This window comes from Coloeus monedula (genome assembly GCF_965178545.1).
Source record: "Coloeus monedula genome assembly, chromosome: 10".
NCBI lineage: Eukaryota > Metazoa > Chordata > Aves > Passeriformes > Corvidae > Coloeus > Coloeus monedula.
In genome coordinates this window covers 9,009,972-9,034,582 of record NC_138790.1, presented here as the reverse complement: position 1 = coordinate 9,034,582, position 24,611 = coordinate 9,009,972, and the positions used below count along the sequence as shown (strand labels likewise).

Genomic DNA, 24,611 nt, shown 5'->3' with positions numbered 1-24,611 from the left:
GGGCGGCGCCGCTACACGCAGCGTTACGGGCCATGGCTGCCGAGATTCACTCGCGGCCGCAGAGCCGCCGGCCCGTCCTGCTCAGCAAGGTCGAGGGCCACCAGGACGCCGTGAGTGCCGCGCTCCTCATCCCCAAAGAGGACGGCGTCATCACGGCCGGCGAGGACAGGTGACCCAGCGCCCGTTCCCCGCCGGGCAGGGCTGGGCCGCGGGGCTGGGGCTGGGGCGGGAGCCGGGGCAGCGGGGGCTGTTGAGGGAAATCCGTGTGTGCGTTGTCCCTTTGCCGGGAGGCGCCAGGGACTCCGTGCCTGCAGCCGTAAGGAAATCCGCGGAGCCGCGGTTCCGGAGGGAGGAAGATGCCATCAGCTGTGAGGGAGGACTGGCTCGGCCCGCCCGTGCGGGACGCGGGGCTGACACTTTCCCACCGGCGGGGAGAAGCTGCTGTGCTCCATGGGCGCTGTCCTGCGGAGCAGCTGGGAAAGCACAGCTTGTATTATGTGTAAATGGGTTTTGCAGAGGTTATGAGCAGAACAAGGAGTGAGGGAATATGTTTCCCTCGGCCTTCCGCTCTGCTGGCTGAAACACTTGCAGTGTGTTACTGCTTCCCCTGCCCGTCGGGAGAGCTGGAGCTTCCCGAGCTGCTCCAGTCGGAACGAGCCCATTCTGATGGCTCGGTGTGCAGGTCTCAGACCTGCTTCCCTCTGGCTGAAGCCGCTCAGGGAGTGAGGTGGCAGACTTGAGGTGAGAGCGGGTGATGAGCTGCTGAGCACGGTGCTTTCTGCTTCGAAAGGAACGTGTCTTCAGAGTCTGATCCTGATCCTCGTCACTGGCTCGCATAGCATGTGAAGCGTCTGCCACAAGAGCTGCTAATGTCATTAAGCAGTTACTCAGATGATAGGAAAGTGGAAATGAGGAAGCAGATAGCACAGAGGGTTGTGGCCAGGAGAGTGGTGAGGGGTCTGCAGTGTATAGCGAGAGATGGAATTTCACCCATGCTATGTGGAAAGTGACTCTTAAATGTGAAGAGGGGTAGGAGACGCTTCTTAAGAAACTGGGGCATGGTTTGGAAGGAGGATGGTAAAAGTATGAAAGTGCATTCTTTGAGGTGTAGCTTGATGCAGGGATAATTTTACTATTATACTATAAAACTTTTAATATTAAATTTGCATGAATTTTTGTTTGAAAAGCTTGACCTTGTGAGAAACAGGAGGGTATGAGTGCTGAACTGGGTGTTACCTGAACTGGGTTTTCTGGCATTTATTTTTAGGTCAAAAAGTGCAAACATATCAGCTGTCTAGTTGGTTCGTATCATCCCTTCCCATGGAGATGGCTTCGTGCAGTACATGTTGGACAACAGCTTTTGGATGGGACTGGGCAGCTTCCTTTTTATTCCACACTTAGGTGTGATTCTTTGTGCTTGTGTTCAGTTTGCTTTGGTGGGCTTCCTGAAGGAGAGAAGAGGAAATAGTAAATTTTGAGAGTCCATATCAGAGCTTACCCTGCACAGAGTTTCGTGGTACAGGCTTGCAGAGGCTTGCCTGTGGCAGACAGTGCCAGCTTTTAAACTCAAGGTCTAATGCCAAAGGTTAAACAGTCTGCATGCTTAGACTGCTGATAAGAGGCAAGGATGGAGCTGCATCTTTATCTGGGCAAGTTTCGATGTCAGATACAGACCTGTGCAAGGAGTACAGAGGCCACCACCCACCTTTGGTGTGTGTAATTTCCAAGTGAGTCTGTGGACTTGTGGCTGAATTTGTGTCACCTGCCTTACTGTGAGAAATTACTTTAATCTTTAAACTTTCAGAAACCGTTGCACTGTATTACCTCTAATCTGGGATACCTCCTACAGTACATCAAAGCTTTCACCTGCAGTTTAACATGTTGTCAAACAGTGCTCCCCTGTTTGTTCACTACAAGTGGGGTGTAGGTGTTAATACTGTGTAGCTGATTATGCTACTGGCAGCTAAGTACAGAGTAGAGTACAAGGAGCAAAAGAGCTGCTGTGTGCACTAAGAGCAGGGCTAAAGTATTTTTTATTACATCTTAATGCAGCTAAGGCTGTCAAGTATTTCATAATAACCAGTCAAAGGAATGTGTTTACAAGTTGGGTAGTGAGGAAAACATTGGTGCAAAAACATTCTTTGAGAATGTTGTAGATTATTCTCTTGTTAGAACTACTTGTTGTAGTTCTATTTTAAATTATATTTCCTAGAATGAAAAGTAATGGTTTTATTTTTTCAGAGGATACAAAAAATTTCATAGTAGATGTGTTAATGCCAACAAAATTCTAGGATTTTCTTTTAGAGTTTTCAAGATGAAGAACGAAGCAAGAGTACCTGCAGGAGACAAAGAGTTAATTTTCCCAATTGGATTTTTCAGCAGGACACTTGCCATCTGTGAAGCTTTCTCAGAACTTATCTAGAAAGGATGATTAACTCTGTGTTCCTGTTGGCATCTTGTCTGACCCTGGCTCGAGGACAATGTTGGGAATTGTTGCAGTGTGTCCCTCAGCAGACAAATAGCTACGCCAAGATGAGTGTTTCCCAGCTGCAGCTGGGAGTGCTGAGGGATGATAAGCTGTATACAAGACCCTAAATGCAAGATGAAAGTAATGTATTTACTACATGCTAACAGGAGCTCTGGAATCACTGGCACATTTCAGTGCTGGTGTTTGGTGACCATCAGTAGCTGCTTAAAGTACAGTATTAGCTTTTGTTGGTTTTTGCTTATGAAACTTAAATATTCGTCAAAACATGTTTTAGTTTTAGCAGAAATTTGATAAAAACTATCAGCTGTGTCCTTGAGCTTCCATTGCACTGTGATTAAACCAGATTCCTAATGCTGTTTTGGGAACAAGGTCATTAACAGTATAAATATTTTTTATTTAGTTTAACTACCAGAAAGAGACAGTGTTCTGTTCTTGCTAGGAAAACAGCTGTCGGTGATTGATTTTGGGTAGGAAAGCAGTTGGTGGTGGTTTGAAGGAGTTAGGAAGATGCACTGCTGGGAACAGGGCTGGTGTAGCTGTGTAGTAACCTGCAGCAATGCTGGTATTGTAACAGATTGGGATTTGCCTGCTGGTCTTTCATCACTTCTCCGTCCCTGAAACCTGTGTTGTTGGCTTTCAGAGGGCAGCTTTGTAGCAGGAGCACAAACACTGTTGGAACACAGCATTATCTCTGCTCTCAAACCCCAATTTTTTTCTCCAGCTCTGTTGGGTGCTTACTCACTCTCTAAATGAAACAGTGATTGAGAACAATAAAAACTCTTAGAAATTGGTAAGGCCATGGTCAATGTTGCTTGAAGATGGCTTTTGAGTGTCTTTCTTTATGCAAAAACCCTTTTGAATTGCTCTTCTATAAATGTGCATGCTGCCCAGCTGAAAGCAGCTTCTGGCTCAATACTGAATGTTAAGTTTGGAGGTAATTTTTAATCTTTTTTTAAAAAGTTTTGCTTCCTCCTGCCACTCTCAGAGATCCGAGTCTAAAATTTTAAAAGTCTGTATCTATCTCTGGGTGCTCCTTAAAGAGTTTCAGCATTTTTATCTTCTTACTGAGACTGCTGTCAAACAACCCTGTGTCTTTCTAGACCCTTAGGAGGGAATGCTTAAGGAGAAGTGAGCAGTAGCCAGCTCTTCTCAGGTACTGAGCACAGGATTCTCCATCAAATAAACACCAAGTTTTGAGGAAAGTGCTAAAGACTCTAGGACAGTTTAGTGGTAGAAGGAGATTGTGGGAGCAGCATTACTGGAGGACTTCTCTAGTTCTTTAGGAACTAGTATTTCACGAATTAGTTTGTCCTAACATAAGGAGATGCATCACAAAAACAGGTCTGTAGGAGAGAGAATCAAGGAGAAGTGGCACTTTGGCACAGATCACTTGCTGACTACTGTGAAACGATCTCTTCAAATTTTGCTCAGTCAGAGCTTTATATAATTAGATATAAAGCTGTCTGACAGCTTATCTTTGCAAACATGAGGTGAGCAGAGTCTAAATCTTACTTAAACCAAAATAAGAAGCTTTCAGAAGTTAATTTTGCTAACTCTTGCAGCTATTTGCTTAGGCTCTTGACTTCACTGAGGAACTGTATTGTTGATAATTAATGCAGAAATTATATTCCCATTAAATAATTTCTTTAAAAAACCAAATCTTTGCTTCCTTTAGTTTAGTATAATTAACCACAATACTGAGAGGAAGCTAAGTCTGCTTTTGAAAAATCAGCAATGCATGGTCTTGATCATCATGATAACTTGTTATCATGTAATTTTTTAAAATAAAAAATAATTACATGACTTTGGCTTGAAGTGAAAGAGTCAAATAAGTGAGGGTGGAAGGTACCATCTGAGATGTTCAGAACAGTTTGAATATGATGGATCTGCTTTAAAAAGCAAGTTAAAAAGCTGATAGAAGTCCATAGGTGCTAACCTGTGCTATTAGTGGCATTGGCATCATCAGAATGACTTAGAAACATTGTTTTCCCCATATTCCGTGTTACCAAGAAATAGCAACTGCTCTTCTGAAGTGTTGACTTATGGGCATAAGGCAGGCTGTTGATTATTGTAAAGGGGAAGTGATACCTTTTAAGAGACAGGCTTAATGTAAAATATTTAGTGGACTACACTAATGTACACATGCCCCTAAACTGGTGAAAAAGTAACTTGATTTAAAAGCTGAAAGTCATTGTTTTGGGGCAGTGTATGCTCAGCTGTAGTGATTTCAAGTTTTCTAAAAGTAGTACATTAAGGGTGGGCATTGTCTGCTTTATTTTGGATGGTCTGTTAAAGAAAAGCCCTTAAATGGATTGCAAAATTAGAATGCTACTGTTGTATCTTCAAAAGTAAAAGTTCTGAAAAGTTCTAGTTCTGGTGCAAGACACCAGCCCCCTCCTGTGCTCTTTTAGTTAAACTCCTTACTGTCGATCTTACACGATTAGCAAATCAGTCCCCTAGTATTTTTCTAGAAAATTCTGAACACCAGAACTTCTATTAGCTAACAGTAAATAGAACAGCACATCTCAATGAAGCCTCTTGACAGTGTTTCCAGGTACGTATATTTACAGATCATTTAGGAATGAGGAAGTTGGATTTAAACAGTAACAAAAAGGCAAACAATTGTTTGGAGAGGAAATTTCAAGAGGACTTAAATAAACCTTAATACTGTCTACATGTGTGCTCTTAATTTCTTGATGTAGAACCCCTTCAATGTGTCTGTTGTAGCAATGTTTTTAATTGACAGTAGTTTTCCACTTCCTTACTGATACTCTTATATCCCCCCTCCCAGGATTTGACAGTCATCAGAGTAGTATAATGCTAAATGTTCTCAAGACCATTTATCCCTTCCTTCCAAGAGATTATTCTGGAAGGTCGCAAACTAAAGCCATTTTTATAAAGAATCTGAACATGCTGTCCAACTTACCTTGTCAGCTTTTCACTTTCCATTTAACTGGCTCATCAATCCTAATCATATTTAGGGCAGAGAAGCAGTGGAAACTAACAGCAATTAATGTTGCTTGCCCTTTGCATTCCTGCATGAGGGATTAGAGGCATGGCTTAGAGGAAATAATACTGAGTTAGATATGTTGTCCTCTATGGATTCTTAATATTTGGGGATGGAGATGTCAGTAATGTGCTGGTCTAGAGGATGAGGTGCTTCTGTTATTAATATTCAGTATCTGGCTTGCTGAAGGGTGAGTTACACAGAGATGCTATTAAAATTAAAAAGTTTGGACTTCCATAATGAAATTATTTGCAATTCTTTTTTTTTTTTTTTTATGAAATGTATCAGACACATAATCTGCCATAAACAAGCAAGCTATAAACAAACTGTGGTTTGCTCTTCCAAAGACAGAACATTTCTGCAATTTGAATTTGACTTATATCAGCCAGAGCCAAGAAGGAAGTAAAGGGATGCAATTTGTAACAGTTTCTGAAGTTAGCTGAAATAGTATTTCCATTTCATACTTACTGAAACTCATTGTATAAATAGTTTTGAAGAAAACTTCTCCAAATCCAAGGGTGACTATTCTTAGTGCTAATATTCTTGTTATGTTAGAGTAGTATTTGAGTACTGTTATTTCTGGTATGTCATTCCACTATTATATTTGAGTAGCACAAAAACTTAGGGGAATGGAGCTGATACATAAGTGATGAAGTGGTTCAGATGCAAGGGCTGGTGCACTTACAGCTGGCTTCTCCCTGCTCTTCCCATGACACAGAACAATCCGAGTATGGCTGAAGAGAGACAGTGGGCAATACTGGCCCAGCATCTATCACACTATGGCATGTAAGTACAATATAGAGATGGTAAGTGGTGGCCAGGCATAGTGTGGGTTTTGTACCTGTGCTGTGTGTGGGAATACCTCCTTCTCATTTCCTCAAGGGCTGGATTCCCTCAATGGTCTTGATTTTGGGAGCTTTGCAGCATCTAGCTCAGACTTTGATTTGAAACTAGCTGCATAGTGGGTGAGATCTGTGGCAGTGTTCTGTCAGAACCACATCCTTTACCAGGTAAATCATTGTGGATCTGCAGCAGGAGGTGCCTCAAATGATGGCAAATAATTTGTCTGCCAATTAAGTGAGCTTTTCTAATCACTAAGTGAAAGTTCAGACATAAGAATACTCTCTGCTTTCCAAGGTGTGTATTTTTATCTTTCAGGGCTCCCTTTGAGATAATTGTAGTGAGCTCAAGTTCTTAAGTGTAACCAGCTGTTACTGTTAGCTCACCTTTCAGCCTGTGTAAAATTCCTCTTGCTGAGCTGTGCCTTGTGGAAGGAAATCGTGTTTGCATATGGTTCCTGTTGGTATATCTGAGTTACAGTAGTCATGTTCCTGTCCTCAGCTTCATATGTGGGAATTGAATTGTCTTTCCAAGGGATGTTAGCTATGCAGACTAGTTTCTATCATGTTACTTGAACAGCTTTTGTCCTGAGTGAAAGAATTTACTCTTATTAAAGTCATGTGTATCCTAATACCTTCATTTAAGTAACTGTAATGTACTTGCTTTTTTTGACAGCACCATGTTCTGCCATGGCTTATCATCATGACAGCAGACGGATATTTGTTGGCCAGGATAATGGAGCTGTCATGGTAAGTTGTTGTGACTTTTCTTCCAAATGTAGGTTAGAATTGCTCTGATTGTCCGTGTGTTGCTGGCAGCCGATAGTCTGTTTTCTTTCCATTCATTTTGGAATGCAGCTACTGCTAAATGGCTGAGCTTCTTAGCAGTTCAGCTGAGATGTACATGAGAGGACTGCAAAGCAAAGGTTCTTCTGACTAGGTGTGAGCCAGGTAGCCTCAAGAAGCCCTTGAGTCATTAGTGCAGCAGTGGGCCCAAACAGTTACGCTTTGCCAAGGAGTTGTTTTGAGGGGAGTACAGTAAGCTGGGCAGAGTGCCATGGTGGTGCTCTGACAGGGGTTGTGAACTGCAGTTGGTTTGCTCCTGGCCAGGAGTATGGATCTGTCTGTATCCTGCCGTGCACACATCTCTGGATTTGCTTGCTGCAGATCTTTTTATGATGTAGAAATTTCAACACTAGCTCTGAAGTTATAAGAGGCTGGGTTCATCTCTTTTCTTGCTGGGAATTCTTTCTTCTCTCTTTCTATACTCTTGCTGTAATTGCTGTCCCTGTCTTGGAGAGCATACACTTGGCAGAAGAGAAATTAGGTTTTATTCTTCCCCCCTTGGTAAAGGAGGGGAATCCTATGACTCTCAGATGCTTTAATGGTTTCCTTTCTCTGTGAAGATAAGGTCAAAATAATAAGGAGCCAGGGTACATGAGTGTCATAGTCATATTCTACGGATAACTGCTATGAATAGCCTACAAAGAACTGCATAGAATTCTAGTGATAACTACTGGAAATTTTAAGTTGAGACTTCAAAAATTTCATTAAGTCTAATGGATCACATAGAAAACACTCTCACATAAACCTGTCCATTGTGAAGTCGCAAACATGCAAATCCTAAATACTACAAGATAGTTTTGTTTGCTCCTGCTGGGGACAGATGAGATCTTATCTCTTCCTATAATCTCCCTTCAGCAAACTCAATTCTGAAAGAATGTTCCCTGCTGAAAATTCAGTCACTTAAAACTTTAATTTACAGTTGGTATTTCAGTGTGCTTTGCTCCAGCCTCAGAAGGTGCTTGGTTTTTTGTGAGATATACTGCTGCTATGCAAATATTGGTCTGTGAGGTTGCTGCTCTTTTTTGGGTATCAATGTTGCTTGTGCCACTGTGGTATCTTCTAACAATTTCACTTTGCTTTTAGGAGTTTCATATTTCTGAGGACTTTAATAAGATGAACTTTGTGAAGACCTATCCAGGTAAACTGTTAACCACTATCTACACTAACATTTGTGTGAAGGAAAGGCATCTAAAATGCTTGGGAAACTGGACACAGTCACAGATTAATCAAGACCAGATATGCTTTAACTCTGACTGACCTTATAGTTGTTGCTTAGTTGGGGATAACTGCTAAATTGTAGTCATTATCATTAAGTTCACTACATCATTAGCCTGCAAGTTTAATGAGCCAGAACTAGTGAGCTCAGATTTTGCTCTTCAGCTGAAGTAGTGCTGTGTGAGTGTTGGTGTAAGAGCTTTCTAAAGGTGCATTTTGGTATTTGCAATTTCTGTCCTTACTTTTTGTAATCAATGGACTTGGTTGCTTCTAGCTCAAGGTAAGAGTCCTTCCTTTCTCTGTCATCTTAGGAGAGCAACAGGGATGAAAAAGAGCTTATTTTTCCATTATGTGGGAAACAGGGATTGTGGGATTATTCTAATATTTACAGAGATGCTAATTTCAGCATTTGTCTACACATCCTTTAAAGAAATACAAAACTCAATTGTTGGTTAAAATTGGAATATTAATGTGAAAGGCCTGAAGGAAGCTCTTAAAGACTGCAGATTATGTAGCAAAACAAAGTGCAGTTTGTCTTGTGACTCCCTGACACCGATAGAAGCAATGTTCTTGCTTGGGAGAAAAAGACCTTGTTCTTAAAGCAACAAAACCTCCCTTTATCCTGAGGGAGATGATTTGACAATTCAGTCAAGGGAAGTACTTGCATCTTGGGGGGCAGGGGAGGCTTCTTTCTAAAGGACGTGTAACTTCTTGCTTAGGGGCAGCATTCTCAACAAAGCTGGGCAGGATTTGGTTGCTGTCACAGGAAGCAGTTTGAATGCCATGGACTAGATATCCCTTCAGGTGCTTAAACGTATGAATGTGAGCATAGCTCTCTGGGGTAGGAAAAGATGCATTTAGTAAAGCAATTCAAGTTTTTAGATGTGTTGCATTACTCCCCAGAAGTCCTGGGCTAACTAGAGGAAGTTGAGGGTTTGTGTATTCCTTAACCTTGGGTGTCTGGGCTGAACTCAGCTTCTCTCTCTTCGGGAGAAAAGCTTACATCAGCTGACTGATGGATTTGGTTCACTTGAGCTATTCAGAAGGCAAATCCTAAACAGAGCTATGGGAACCTTTTCATTCAGCCTAGATGCAAGTATAATATAATGGTAAAAGGATCTCCCTGGGGCATTGCCTAGATATCATTTTCAACCTCTGTCTGTCTGAATTAGAATGGAAGTACACAGCACTTGGATTTTTGGGGAAAAAGTGCCAGAATCTTTTTCTTATTGCAGCTCACCAGAATCGAGTGTCTGCTATTACTTTCTGCCTGGCATCAGAGTGGCTTATCAGCACAGGTCATGACAAGTGTATCAGCTGGATGTGCACCAGGAGTGGGAGCATGCTGGGGAGACATTACTTCACCTCTTGGGCTTCATGTCTGCAGTATCCTTTGAAAAATGGTTGCTACCCTGAAGCTGGAAGAGTACTTTGTTCCTTTACCTCAATTTGTTCCCAACTTTTCATGTATAAAAACTACAGTGACATCTCTTGCAAGTCTGCTAACCCTTATTCTTGTTATTTTAATACTTTTATTTCTATTAGTGGTTATTAGATAGCAGAAGAGACCTTGTGCTGCAGAAATCCCAATCTGTACTAGTTGCTAATTTTGAGGTGTTTGTCCATAGCATCTCGTGGCAGTGACTGTATCTATAGCCTGGCCTGTAGACTTACTGGGCAAGTCACTTTGTTCAACAGATGTCAGTGTGCATTTGAGTCCTTCTAGAGCATAAAACATCATGAAAACCCTTTGAACTGCTTTAATTTTTCTATTTTTGCTCAAGTTAATCTTTTCTATCTTTGAGCTACAAGGGTACATTGAAACATTATTCACCACCAGTAGTAATTTGTTTGTGTGCAATTTGCTTTCTGCAAGCTGCATTTAACTGCAGCATTTTCAGCTTAGGCACTCTGGTTGTCTGTTCAGCTGTAAGTACTTCAGGGCATTCTTTACCCTATGTAAAAGACTTACAAAGCCAGTAACTTGAAAGGTAGTTCACTTATCAAAGCTTTTGAAAGCAAGTTAAATACTTGAAATTCTAAAACTTTTTTTTAGCACTTGTTAATGGTGGCAATTTAGATGTGGCTGGACAGTAATTGAAGGTGTACTGGTTGCTGTATGAGGTTTAATGGCAGTAATGTTTTAGAAATACAAGATTCAAAAGCTGAAACAAGTCAACTACATCTCTTGAAAACATGAAGAGCTCTCCAGAGTGGCTGTACACCTGTGTCCTGGTAAGAAGCTGGGAGGAAAGCTCAGTTGCCAGCTGCATGTCTGGCCTTCTGAGGTCTCCCATCTGTGCAGACCCTGCCTTACTGACTGAAGAATTGTCAGGTTTGTACTGTTGTACTGCTGCTCTTTTTTAGAGTCCAGGGGAGTTGCGTCCCCTAAGACATTCCATGTGCAGCTCACCTCAGCTGAGTGCAGCACAGAATAGGTTAAAGCTGGTGTGTGTGTTGGAGACCAGCTCACAGCACAGTCTGGTGAACAGTCTGAGCCTCACTGAATTTAGTGGGTTCTATAGCTAATGCTATTGCAAATAATGGCACAGTTTATTATTAAAATGGAGAAAAGAATATGACCTTTTATATCAATATAAAAATAAATTTCCACTGAAGAACATGACATTTGAAAATCCATTGTAATTGATCGGCCTTTGGACTTGTGTTTGGAAGAACCAGCCTGCACTAGGTGCTTGGCCTCCCTAATCAGGAGGTCCCTTAGAAGTTGTTTCTTAATGATCCTATGTGTAAGCTTCTAAAAAACACATCAGAGTGCCTATTCTTTACTGAATTAGTGGGGATAAGGCAAGTCTGAACTTCCAAGATGAAGAAAGGATCACATATTCAGGGACTTAGAGGACTTGTTGAAAGCAAATTGTTTATCTCAAGATCCTGAAGGCTTAAGAGATTTCGGAATGTCATCAGATGGCAAAGGCTCTACATTTTCACTTAGGCTGGTGCGCTTTTTGGTAGGCTGTCTTTTTAAAGTTAGCGTTTTCTGTTGGATACCAGAGACTACTTTTCTAGCTGCTGCTTTTGTTTTTATGTGGTTCCAGGAGGACACCTAAGTTTATACACAGCTCTTGGGTTTTGTGGTGTCAGCTGCATGGGTCTTTCATAGCTCTTGCTTATATTCTGAATAGCAGAAGTCTTCTAAAAGCAGCAAATTATCTAGTTCCATTGGCTTGCTATGCTTTGGTTTCTGGAGTTCATAGTTACATCGTGGCAAAATTTGACTATCAGAACTGTTATGAGGTGTAATGCTTTTGCCCAATATGCCACCCTGTTAATGGATCTTATGTTAGAATGTGGTGTGGCTTTTGTCTCAGTGTTAACTGACAGAATCCTTTCTGAAATACAGTTCAGTTTTCAATACCACACTCAAGGACCTGTAAACTGGGAAGTCCAGAGAACAGGACAAGAAATGAGACAGTCTTACCTTGGCAGTAGCTAGATAGAACACTGTGTGTGTACTTCCACTGTAAGGTGAACTGGCTGTGAAGGACAGCATCCTTGTGTCTTGGTTTTCCTCTCCTGGGGATATCAACTGCTAACATGCTAGAAAACTAAGGGTTTATTGGAGGAGATAGTAGGTAAGACTGAATGCCACCCAGTGTCCAGTGAGGTGCTCGTAATGGTTGTAGAGAGCTCTGCACTGCAACAAGTAGCCTGATGAGTTTTGGCATCTTGTAGACGAGCATGAGTGTTTTCTGTGAGTATCTGCTAGAAATGGCCTAAAGCTACTTGGCTTGCCTTAAACTAAGGCATGGATTATCTCCTGGCTTCCTCTGCTGGCTTTCTAAAACTCTCATCACTTAATTTCTATACAGTTTTACTTGCACATGTAGGGAAGAGTGATGGGAAGGAAGGAATGAAAAAGGTTTATTACACCCTCTAACCACTTTAGAATTAATTATGTAAATATTTATCTGGCATATTAAAATGTTCTTTTCCAATTTTTTTAGATGCTATGGCTGACTGTTTCACTCATGTAAAATACTCTTTGATCAAATGAAGCTTCTCCTTGACTGGTGTTCAGATATGATCATGAAACTCAGCACGCATTTGTTGGTGATTATTCTGGACAGATTACTCTTCTGAAGCTTGAGCAGAATACCTGCTCAGTTATCACAACTCTCAAAGGGCATGAAGGTAAAGTAACTCCTTGTCCTAAATCCACTTGTCCCAGATATGGTCCCTCTTTGTAAGTTGGGGTGAGATGGTCAGTTGCATATCTGCCTCTCAAGAGTAGATATTGGATGAAAAACCAGTTCAGGGTAGTGGTTATCATAAGCTGTTCAAAGCTGTACATGACTTCCTGTTAAAGAACAAACACATTCTTGCTGAGGGGAAATCTTAGCCTTATAAATGCCTACAGGTATTTTTATTATAGATGAAAAATAAAGGTAAACATATGCATTCAGTTAAACACAAGTTACCCACTAGATGGCCACCTTTAAAAGCTTTAGTCTCTTTAACATTGGAGAAGCTGCCTAGTCTAAGGCATATGTCTCATCCTATATAGTACAGCTGAAGTCCTTATATCAAATGACGAATCAGGTGGTCCATAACATGATATGGAGCCACCATCTGCTGTAATGAGTAAGGGAAGAAGCAAATCACAGAATAATGGGTAACTTAATAGCATGCTGAGAAAAATAAACAAGACAATGTCTTTTCCCATGTGGTCACTTTCAAATCAGCTGACAGTTTGCATGTGGGTAGAGATGGAACTACTGGGTCATGAGTCTCTGACCCACTGGAAAAGGCTGCTTTGTATAACAGCTGTAAGTATAGAGTAGACTTTGTTAAAGCTGTGTAGACTCCTGATCTACAGATGACTGTAAAATGATACAGCTGGTTTTGAATGCAGGAGGCAAGTTGAGATTTTCAAGTGATAAATGTCTCTTCTGCTTTCAAGGAGAATTTCAGATTGTTTCAGTTTAGAGCAAAATCATTCTCTTGGCCCTAGAGACTCCTTTGCCTCTCTATACTTTTGCACTGGTCTGTGTTCAAATGCAGCTCCCTTGGTAAATGTTACTGTTAGTCTAAAAGCAGTATGTCTGTGTGGCACTTTCTTATAGTGTGTGTTGTATCTCTTGAGTTGTGATGGGCTTCCAAGCACCAGCTTCAGCAGTGCTGTCCACAAAGCCACCAACTTCGGCTCATATATTTCCATATGGGGACTGTGATCCTTAAAACAAGAATTGAGCTAGCATAAAAGAGGATTTCAGGGGCAGAAGCAGGTTTTTCTTCAACTGGTATAATCCTAGTTATTTCGTCTTTTTTCCTTTTTTTTTTTTAAAGCAAATCAGATTATGTGTAACCTTTTTTCTTCCATAGTATTTCTGTAATATTCTCAAGATACAGAAACTCTAAACTTAAATGGCATCTAGTTCTTTTTTGAGTGCAGCTGTGTTTGACAGACTTCAAAAGTCTGATTTCATCTTGTTTGCTTTCTAGCTCTTGGTAAATGTGACTTCATAAGCAAGCAGTGTTTGCTTTGCAGTTTAAATGGTTTCAGAGTTTGTTCTCAGCTTCCAGAATTCACCATATATAACAGCCTGCTCTGTGTAATGCTGAGATAATACTCAAAGTTAGTGCCTTTTTGGTGCACATGCTATTCCCAAATGGGTCAGTCTGAAAATAGTGTAGCCTTAAAGGAGGCAAAAAGCCGTCTTGCTCCAGAGCACTGGAAAGGACTGATTTGGGTTCTAATTATCATTCATCATCTCAGTTTCAGACTAACAAGGCTTTTGATGACAACTGAGCAATGGAAGGATTCTTTAAAGTTAAGGATCTCTGCAAGGGAACAAAATGTCCCAACTTCACAACTATAGGTGGCATGAGTAACAAAATTACTCCTTTAGTCTCCTGGCTACATTACCATGCATATGGGTTTAGTATAAGGCTGCTACTGTTAGATGACTCATTTCTTTTTATCCACTAATTCACAGCTGCACTGGGCCTTCTGAAATCTAGTTTTGTAATTTAGTGAGTAGTGGCAGATTTGCTAACAGCAGTGAAACTGTCCCTTCGTTTCTTAGTCCAGCTATTTTAAGGTTGTAAATGGTTATGTGACAGTGGCTTTACCTGAGAGCACTGTGAGCTGTCCCACAACCACTGACCAAGCATCTCATTGTGTTGTAGATAATGGTTTCTGCTTGGCAAGTGTTAGTACTTCCATCTTCCAAAGCTCACATAGCAGCCTGGTAACTCTTAAAATCACCTACCTAAATACAAGGGGCAGAACTCAGACTTTCTGGCTTACGCTATATCTGTCTTCTTAGGGACATTCTGTTCTACTGTCCAGTACTCCTTGCCTCTCTGTCAGGACTGCACCTTGCTGTTGGGTGCTTCCTTTGCCTTAAGGCTTTCAATATGTTACTGGAGTAAGGCAGTACCTCAGGTTTCACTTTAATGCTCCAGGAGGGCATCACTGTGTTGGGGAGCCAGTCCCTTAACATCTAACTGCAGAATGTTCTTTCCTAGGGAGTATTACTTCCCTGTGGTGGGATCCTGTTCAACGGCTGCTCTTCTCAGGTGCCTCTGACCACAGCATTATCATGTGGGATATTGGTGGAAGGAAGGGGCGAACGCTGCTGCTCCAGGGACATCAGTATGTAATGGAGTCTTATTTTTCATACATGTCCTGTAATGAACACACAGTCCCAGGAACACTAAATAGTGTGGCAAGATATTTCGGTCATTTTGAATAATGGATAAAGTTACTCTTTTCAGAACCCTGAGGACTTTGAGCGGGAAGAAGGATAATCAGTACTAGGAAAGCCTTACTGATGAATCTTTTTTCTTGTTCATGTTTAATATATTCTTATTACCATGGTTTAGAAGTAACACAGAAGTAGTTTAGAGAAAGAGGTGGATAAAACCCTTAAATCATCTGGTTTGGCCTTTATGTAAAAATTGCATGTGTCTGTATTGTAAATACTGCACTGAGTTACCTGTGAGAGGAGGGCTAAAACCTTTATGTATAAGCATGTTCATGTACCCATATAAAATAAGCTTCAATATGTTCCTGTTCTCTCTTTCTGTCAGCAAGGTGATAAACTGGCTAAATTACAGGGATAGTCTCTCAACTTCAGAAAGTATTATGTCTCCCCTCTTCTGCAGTTGAGGTAGTTGCCTGTATTAATCAACTCTTAATTTTTAGAGACACAATGCTAGCTGTCATTTTTAAATGTAGGGCTCTAATTCAGTCTGATGGGCAGTTCACCACTGAAGATATATTCTACTTAGAAATGCAGTGGTAGTAGAGATATTTTTTATGTTTAAAGATATTTGTATAGTGTATTCTCCTCTTGTCTAATTCCATAGATGCCTCCATCCACCTTTGATCAAGACTGATAGCCTTAGCCCTAGAACTCTTGTTAAATCTTGAGGATTTAGTTTTATGGCTAAAGAATTAATAATAGAGGCCTAGTTAACAAAAAAAACCTGAAGTCAGTGACTGGAGGACTTTATACTGCTATTGCTGCTGCCTCATGTGTCCTGGTGAAGACTTGTAACAGTTTCTCTTCGTACTGAATGGGAAAGTAAAGTAAGTTCTTCTGAGAAGCAGAATGACTTTTAAAATTCAATTTAGATGTTGCAAAGCAGTGTGATACTATTCAGATTCTTTGTTTACTTTCTTAGGGTAGACTTTTGTTTTGCCATTACTTTCTTTAGGATTAAATTGTTTTACTGGTGAATCTATACTTTGCTTGGCAGCTACACACTGACTTACTGTGATTTGTTAGCAACAGTGGAACCTGCTTCTTAGCTGCATCTTCAAACAAATATTTCTCTTTATTTTTCCACTTGTCTCTGTTTTGGTAAGTGGCTCTCCTTGCCAATGCAGAAGAGTATTTGCACACACACTCTGAGCCAGCTGACACTCAGTTCACCGTCAGGGCTTACTGCCAGCAAATGTTGACATGGAACTGTACCTCTGGTATTCTGGTCAGGCCTGTAAGAACACTCTCAGCAACATCCTGATGCTAGGGTAGCGCTCAGGTGACAGCATCTGTTCACTCATCCTCAGAGCTCTACTTAGTGGACTTAGCAAACTGGAAATCAGTTTTGGGCTTCCTCACTAGCTTTATTTACAAGGATAAATCAGGGTTTGCTGGGAAACCAAGCTTTGTTTAAATACCTGTGGGTAAATAGTGTGTGCTTTGTTCACAGTGACAAGGTGCAGGCTATCTGCTACATCCAGCTGACACGGCAGCTGGTGTCTTGTTCAGCTGATGGGGGAATTGCTGTTTGGAACATGGATATCAGCCGAGAAGAGGTAAGTTCATGTCCTAGGTCAAAGATTTTTTTTTTTTCCCTTTTTCAGAGACTAATGTTACTTTCCTTAGCCAGTTCTGCAGGCTGCTTTCCTCATGTTCTCTGACACTTTAAGGCTGGATGATATTATTGAAACCTGTTCTGTTCTAGTGGCTGTCCATGCTGCATTGTTGTAAATGGGTTCCCAGAACAGGAAAAGTGCGAGACATCTTGGGACTGCTTAGAGTTTTTTCTCAAAGAGACAGCAGGTTCACTGGAACAATCTAAAGCTGCTGGAACAATCTAAAGCAGTCACACTCTTGCAGTAAAGAAACTAGCGGACTATGCTTCAATAGTCTTGAAATAAGTTCTCAACTTGTGGCAAAGCAGGTAAAGAAGTGAGAGGCAGGTTTTGAGATGCAGTTCAGAAGGCAGAGGTTCAGTCCCCAGGCAACATTTTTTTTAAAAGATCGCAGTACACAGCAATTGACCCCGCTATACACTTTTTTCCTGCATCAGTTCATATCCATAGTGGTGCAACTCAGAATGCTCTTGTTTTCTTACTGTCAGCAGTGTAAGTGAATTGAAAAGAAAAAATGCTTCATTGTTCCAGCTTTCCTCCTGTCAAGTCTCGGGGAGACTTCCTCATGAGATGTATAAAGTTGTATAGAATATACATGTTCAAATTCAAGTCTATGTACTAAAAATATCGTGTCTCTTTTACAGCTGAAATGTGCAAAGGCTCTATTTTCATTTGGCCTGGTCCATTTATGGCAGGAAAAGTGGGTGGGTGGGCAAAGGGTTGCTTAATGAAGGTGTGGGCAGGATGGAAAATGCAGATGAGTTCCTAATTATTTCAACTGCAATCCCATGAAAGTAGAAAAGATAGTTACTCACAGAATTTATTTCTGGACACCCCCTTTCTTAGAGGGGATTACTGCCTCATAGTTTCTACAATTTGGACTACACTGGTCCTTAAAATCTATCCAGGCAAACCAGAGCAGCAGTCTTTGAATGCCTGCAGCAGGTTTAGTAACTTAGATGTTTGAATGAGTTTTCTTATTAAGGCAGTAACATAACATGTTATTGTAGGCTTAAAAAGTGTAGGAGGTGTGTAGATAACTAATAACTGTATTCTGGGGTTTGGGGTTTTTGTGTTGAACTTACTATGTACTATGTTCTAGGCAATTTACTGTTGAAATGTCCAGAACTGAGCCAGGGCATCTTTCCAAGTAGAATTTTACTTTGGGTTCTTAAAATAAACTTCCTTGATTGTTGTATGAGGGGAAAACAATTCTGATTGCTTGCATCTCCTGCTCTTTTGTAGGCTCCTCAATGGCTAGAAAGTGATTCCTGTCAGAAGTGTGAACAACCTTTCTTCTGGAATATAAAGCAAATGTGGGACACAAAGACGATAGGGTTGAGACAGGTGAGATGCCTGCTTTCAGTGCTTAGCTGTACTTCAGCATTTGAGCAAAATGCAAACAGAAAACCACTAAGGCTGGTAGATCTTTTCAACTCTTGGTATTTTTGCTGCTTTGAAGTGAGGGTATATTGAGAAGTTACAGCTTCTAGGCACTGCTAAGACATTTCCAAATTCTATGAAAGTGTTGCATCAAACTTCTGTCACAGGTTGAAGCAGGCTGGGCTAGGAGTGCTCTTTTGGATTTCTCTGAATGTTTCCATGCTTTGGAACCATGGGCAGCTAATCCTCAAGTGTTGTGTAAAATGGCAAACAGTGCCCCATAACTGAGCATATTGATGCTCACTCCAGGGAAGCAGTAATGGCCCTGTTCTTACTGTACCAGAATGTGAAAGCTTTCCAGGTAGTTTTCTTTAAGAAGGGACTGGACAGGCACCAAGACATTCATCTGTTTCTGGCTTCCTTAGACTGTTTTTAACTGGGTTGCTTGTTCAACCCTCTTTTTCCCCTTCTCCCAGAAGGAGCTTGCTGGAGAAGATAATGTATGCCGAGAATATGGAGATAAATCCATTAATGACCCAAACAGCTGTTCAGAACTTCAGAGACGGTCTTTGGTTGAAGTAACAGAGCATTTCCTAACAGGTTGCTTTCTAACAGGTTGCAAAACAGAAGTTTTGTTGTATTGTTGTTTGGTGGACCCTTGGTACGGTGCTCAAGTGACATAGTATAGTGACTTACTTGTTTGTTTTCTTCTTGCTCCATGAAGCATCATTGTAGAAAATGTGGACAAGCAGTGTGTGGCAAGTGCAGTACCAAACGGTCGAGTTACCCAATCATGGGATTTGAGTTCCAGGTCCGTGTCTGTGATTCTTGTTTTGAGTCAATCAAGGATGAAGAGTGAGTATTAAGGAGTAATAAACTGTACTAACACTGCTGGTGTGCAGAAACCCTTGGGCTTGCTCCACATCCACACACAATGCTACAAAACACACTGAGCTGACTCTCTGCTAATAGGCCTTGGGGACTGAAAGCACTCTGATGGCAGAGATCCCCCATCTGGCTCTGCAAGTGCATTTGGATCAGATGTGGAATTACAACTTTTTATCCTTTTTAGTTCTTTTCCAAGAGCCCAGATCTAAACTTGAAATATATTTGTCTCAACATTTCAGTTTAGTTAAAAGCTATTGATTGCACTTAACATTGCTAAGTGGGTGCCAGACAATGCATTTCAGCTGCCAGAATGTATATGCATTAGTTCATGTACACTTTCTAAAAACTATTTCTTTGGGAATATTCTTCAGAGCTCAACATGATTTTCCCCCTGCAAGCAACTGGGGTTAAACATCATTTGCTGTCTCATTAAACTTGTCTTAGAAATGAAGGACCCCCTTTTCTCTGGATATGAACAGAGTAATCAGATGTGAAAATGGGGGGGGGGGGGGGGGGGGGCTTGGGGTTTTTTATTGTGTTGTTGGGTTTTTCATTGTTGAGGCCTTTTGTTTGCTTGGGGTTGGGTTTTTTTGAAAAGTGAGATGTGGTGCCCTAGTTGGTTTCTGCAGCCAGCAGGGGAAAAATGTAGCTGAGCTTGACTTTGTTAACCAGGAGCAGAAGTATTTGCTAATGCAGTGTCCCACTTCTGCTACAGTATTATTAACAGGCTGCAGAAGGCCAGGAAATGTCACACCTGTGTAACTCCACAAGCAGTGCCTTAGCATGACTTACTAATTTAATTCTGTCCCCTTTAATATGGCACTGCAGCTCTTGGAATTGATCTATTAGTACTTGAGCAACTTAATTTTCTTTTAAGTTTATTTTGCACTACTGTAATGATGCCATGGAACTTCATCTCATGGCTGGCTTTCATTTCAATTGTTCTTGTGCAGCCGTACTTCCTTGGCAACCTTTCATGAAGGAAAACACAATATTTCACACATGTCCATGGACATCTCCAGAGGGCTAATGGTGACTTGTGGGAGCGACCGGATTGTGAAGGTATTCCTGCATATTTTTCTGTATTTCTTAGAGATATTTAATAAGAATTCATTTTTGTAAATTTTTTTTCTTTCTGACAACTACTGCTACAAGCTATCTATTGTGGGAAGAAGGAATTGTATTTGCTAGGCTGTTCTTCAGCAGCTGCATGAGGAAATGACTTGTAACTCCACTGTATGGAGTGCAGCTGTTGGATCTGTTACTGTTGTGTCTCTGAACAAACACAGCAGGCATGGGCAGCAGGAGAATCTGCCATCAGCGTTAAAGACACAGACCTGAGGAAATGTACAGGTTCCTTTGCTCTGAGCTCCATGGCTAGGAGCATGGCCACTGAAAGCCCTTGTTGTGAGACAATGACATGGAGCTCAGACTGATATGGAATCTTTCTGTGCTTGAGCTCTACATTCACCATGCGTGCCAGAGCTGAGACTGTGCCAGCCTGTCCTTGTGTTGCTGTAAGCATGTTTGTGACAAACTGCATAGCACTTCTTAAAACAGACCTCTACAGAAGTGCAAGAAGACTCTTGAGCCCCAAATTTGGCTTTTGGTTTGTAAGGCTGGTATAACTCTTTATGAAATTTTCCTCAAGCATAAGTTAAAAAGGAATTGTTACCTTGTGTCCAGGGATGTCTTTATGTTTGCTTTTATGCCTCTTGCAGAAAGACCTGTGAGTCTGACACTAAAGCTGTGTAATTCTCCACAATATTCTCTTCCAGATCTGGGACATGACACCAGTAGTTGGTTGCAGCCTTGCCACTGGCTTCTCTTCCCGCTGATCTCCTCTGTGGCAGGTTTATGCACCTTATGTACAGCAATATGCACCGAATGAATGGAATCCTCCTCAAGAATATTACTGCAAACACTGGTTGCTTGATTCTCCTCCTGCTGCTGTTCCAGGATGGACAGTCACCCTTGTAGAGCACAGCTTTTCTGTTGGGCTCCCCGGGAATCTCCGTGGTGCTGAAGTGCGGTTCCGCAGCCTCTCAGACTGACATCAATGGTTTATCTGCAATATGACACCTGGATGGAAGGACCTATTGTCTCTCAGTTTACATATGTAGTGTTAACAATGTGCTATCTCTGCTGATATATCTTGTACAGATACCTTGTAGCTAAAGCATTACCAGAGTAAAATGAGTGTAGTAAATTCAATTTGTGCAAATAGTAAAATAACTTCCAAAAAGCAGTTCTGTTGAAATGGTTTTGAGCAGTCACTGTCTAAATTGCCTCAAAAAGGTGTGTTGGTTATTCCTTTGAAAGGAGGAGATAGTTCAAAGTGGAAGGTAGCTTCTTTCAAATGAGATAGTAAGAGAACCTTTGATCACACAAGATCCTTTGTTGGCTTTCTTGTAGTGTTTGTCTTCAAGTTCAGTCGTTAGTGAAATCACTTTTGTGGAACAGCTGTTCTGTGTAGGTAGCTGGTGAATCTGCAAACAATCCTGGGTTTTTTATGTAGTGTTTTAGCATAGCTGATAAACTTCTGTAGTTATGAAAATGTGCAGCCCACCTGCTCTAAAGACTGGCCACAGGTATGAGCCATGTACTTTGACAACTATAATGTTGTTGGAATGGGAACCTAAACAAATCTGCCTTGTTACAAGTAACAGTTGAGAAAAAATGGCCAGTTAAATTATAGAGATTTTCTTCTGTGGAAAGGCTCATGTTCTTTAATGTTAGGGAACCTGTCTGCTAAAGTACAGCATAAATTCAAATACTGTCTTGATATTGCTTAAAACAGATAAATACTGAGCAATAATTACTGAGGTACAGAAGAGTTGCTTTCTTCCCTGCACCTAGGTCTGTTAATTCTGAGATATCTATATTGATCCTTTCCTGTTTCAAAGCTGAGAAGTATGAAGAAGAGCTGGGAGGCTTTTATGACTGTGCAGTTGGCGCATAAAGGAAATAACTAGTGAGAGATACTGTCAGTAAACTGGTTTGTCAGTTGAGTGAATCTCCCACATCTGAATGCTGTAAAGAGAATTTATTTTGTAACTTTGGAAGCTAAGGTGATATGTCACAGAGTTTAAGCTTGGAGCTGTTCAGATTTATCTGAAAACAGATGCAATGTATGTGAGGACAAAAAAGGGTAGGTCAGCTGGCCTGGAATAGGTGGTGTTACACAATTATCAAAGGTAATACGCTCTTTCTGGCAGAAGAGTTGAGGGTTAGACTGTCTTTACTTACAGCAACAATCAAGTGGTGCTATGAGTGTTAGTGAATTCAAGTCCTAGGTGTGTAATTTGACACTAATAATCTGCACTGGACCATGCTGTAGACTGAAATAGATTAAGATCATTAATACATCATGATTCATTGCACTTTAAGCCAAAAATCTGGTAGTCTCCAAAGGGCATTAGAATCCAGAATATGATAGTTAGTGTTACTTTGTCTGCTTTTCCATGGGCCTTCTCTGGATGTTTTGTGAAGTCTTTTAATTTGCAAGCCTTATTGGGCCACTGAAGAATAAACAAATCCATCTCTCGTGAGGATCCCAGAACTTGTCTTGCCTTCAATCCAGGATTTAGCACTTGTCACACTGATTTGATTCAACTCTGGCTACATGTTGTATAGCTTAGGTTTTTTGGGAAGGCATATTTCTAAGCCATTGAGAGAAAATCAGCTTGCACTGGAAAAGCAGTTGCAGCTTTATGCTCTGAAGGCCTTCGCTGTTCTAAACTAGGAAGGAAAGTGTTGCAGGGGTCAATAAGCTCTGATAATGCTCTTCATTCACTTTCAGACTTCTTCCTATCTGGTTCTGGAAGAGAACAGAAGCCTTCCTCCTTGCAGCATGTAAGGCAGAACATGCGATACAGTGCTAGAACTGTTTAATATCCCACTGTAATAGGTTAGGAGGATCTAGGGTGTGAGTTAAGCTTGGAGATTGATGTAGATGTGCAATGAGTACCATATTTTTCAACCCAGACATTCTGAATCCTATTCCCATGATGCTGATGTGTAACTCCTTTGCAATTAGCACTCCAGAACTCAGCATTTTTAGTTCTGATTACTCAATATACCCCTGCTCAGCACACAGCTCCCCCCTCCCTTCCCTGTGAATACTTCCTCTGCTTCTTTACATTATGTTTTTGCCACTAGATAATATATTCTCTACTGCCTAAGGAATCTATTTTCTATAACTGATATACTTAAAGATAGTGTCGGTTCAGATATAATGACAAATATGGCCACTAAATCATTAGTCTTTTAAGTATACTCTTGCTGTTGAATGAGTAATGCTTACAAACCACTAAAGAGAGAGTAGTTTTGTTTATAAACAACTATTTTGAAGGCACGTGCTCTCTCATGAAACTGAACATACTTCAACTATGTCAGCTCAAGTGTGCAGTTACTGAGAAGCCTTGATTGAAAGCATTACAGATCTCACTTGTGTAACCTCTTCCATTGCAGCAGGGAAGGGGAGCAAAGGGTACTAATATGTGCTAATTCTTTCCTAGTTGTAGTTCTGTACCCTGCATAGTTAAGACAACCTAGAAAAATCTGTCCTTCTCTCCTTCTTGTCTGTTTTTTAAACTTTGATTACATGTACAATAAAATATTTCTTGATATTCACTTAGTCTATTTGGATGATCCATCTTTTTTTCCATCTTGTGAAAGCACAATCCACATTTTGTGCTCTGGCTCTTCCTTTACATGTCCCACAGACAAACTGTAGGTTCCTGGGAGAGCTTGTCAGGTGTGCTGTATTGGAACTGAATGAGCTGCAGCAGGTCAAAGGCCCACAATGAACCTATGAGCTGAGAGAAGAGCAGCTGCTGTGTGGTCCCAGCTCATATAGACCTCTGGTTCATCTGGCTCCACTTCAGAGCTCTGCAAAGGTTCTTATCTACAGAGTACCACAGGATCCTTTCCTGAGATGCCTTGGACCTGTCTGAAGTGCCAAAGAAATGCTAATTTTGCTGGATGGGGTAAGCAGAGTCTACAATATAATATATACAGAGGACACAAACTGCAGGTGGTTTGTGTGGTTGCACTCGTTTCATGATACTTTCTCACAGAGAAAGGATGGAGATAAACTGGGAGGCATCCTTATCCTTTAGAGTTGCTCACAGCCTTCACAGGCTCAAGTACAGCACTGGCTGGCTTTGTAACACTTGGAATGTCTGAATGTTGGTTGATGAATATGTTGTGTAGCTCACTGCTTCTTTGGTGTATTTGGGAGCCAGAGAGGGAATCTGGAAGAGTTTTACAAACTTGCCACCTTTGAATGATGGCTGAAGAGCCTGTGTGGTATATAATATTTTTTGTTGGGTTTTTTTTTAACATGATATGTCTCATTTTGAACAGCTTAAACTTCTCACCTTTCCCAAGGCAAATTCCCATGTTTTGTAGTTCCAACAAAAACTGACTGGAAAAAATGAAGCTGTTGCTGATCTATAGTCAGAAAAGCCTATTTAGATGTCTGTGTAGACCATCTTATGTTTTGAATAAGGCATATGAATTCTAGTTAAAGTTGAAGATGCTGGAGAATTGCAAATGGTGTCCTTGTAGTGAAAGCACAAAAATAGA

The 24,611-nt window shown here is 41.0% G+C and overlaps 1 protein-coding gene across 1 annotated transcript; it reads left to right on the top strand.

The window, feature by feature from the left end:
* On the top strand, positions 1–23,654 carry WDFY1 (WD repeat and FYVE domain containing 1). The gene is made up of 12 exons (XM_082287690.1): positions 1–169; positions 6,214–6,281; positions 7,011–7,084; positions 8,264–8,318; positions 9,631–9,781; positions 12,438–12,550; positions 14,891–15,017; positions 16,583–16,688; positions 17,994–18,095; positions 18,856–18,986; positions 19,973–20,081; positions 20,798–23,654. The coding sequence occupies exons 1-12, from the start codon at positions 33–35 to the stop codon at positions 20,855–20,857; spliced, it is 1,233 nt and encodes a 410-aa protein (XP_082143816.1). The 5' UTR covers positions 1–32; the 3' UTR covers positions 20,858–23,654.
* Positions 23,655–24,611: the final 957 nt, after the last annotated feature.

What these genes read in the sequence shown, in the direction of transcription:
- WDFY1 (XM_082287690.1), top strand. Translation starts at nt 33, where the DNA reads ATGGCTGCCGAGATTCACTCGCGGCCGCAGAGCCGCCGGCCCGTCCTG. An exon ending in AGACGATAGGGTTGAGACAG is followed by an intron (nt 18,096 to 18,855) that starts GTGAGATGCCTG and finishes TGCTCCATGAAG; the next exon opens with CATCATTGTAGAAAATGTGG. An exon ending in GAGTCAATCAAGGATGAAGA is followed by an intron (nt 18,987 to 19,972) that starts GTGAGTATTAAG and finishes GTTCTTGTGCAG; the next exon opens with CCGTACTTCCTTGGCAACCT.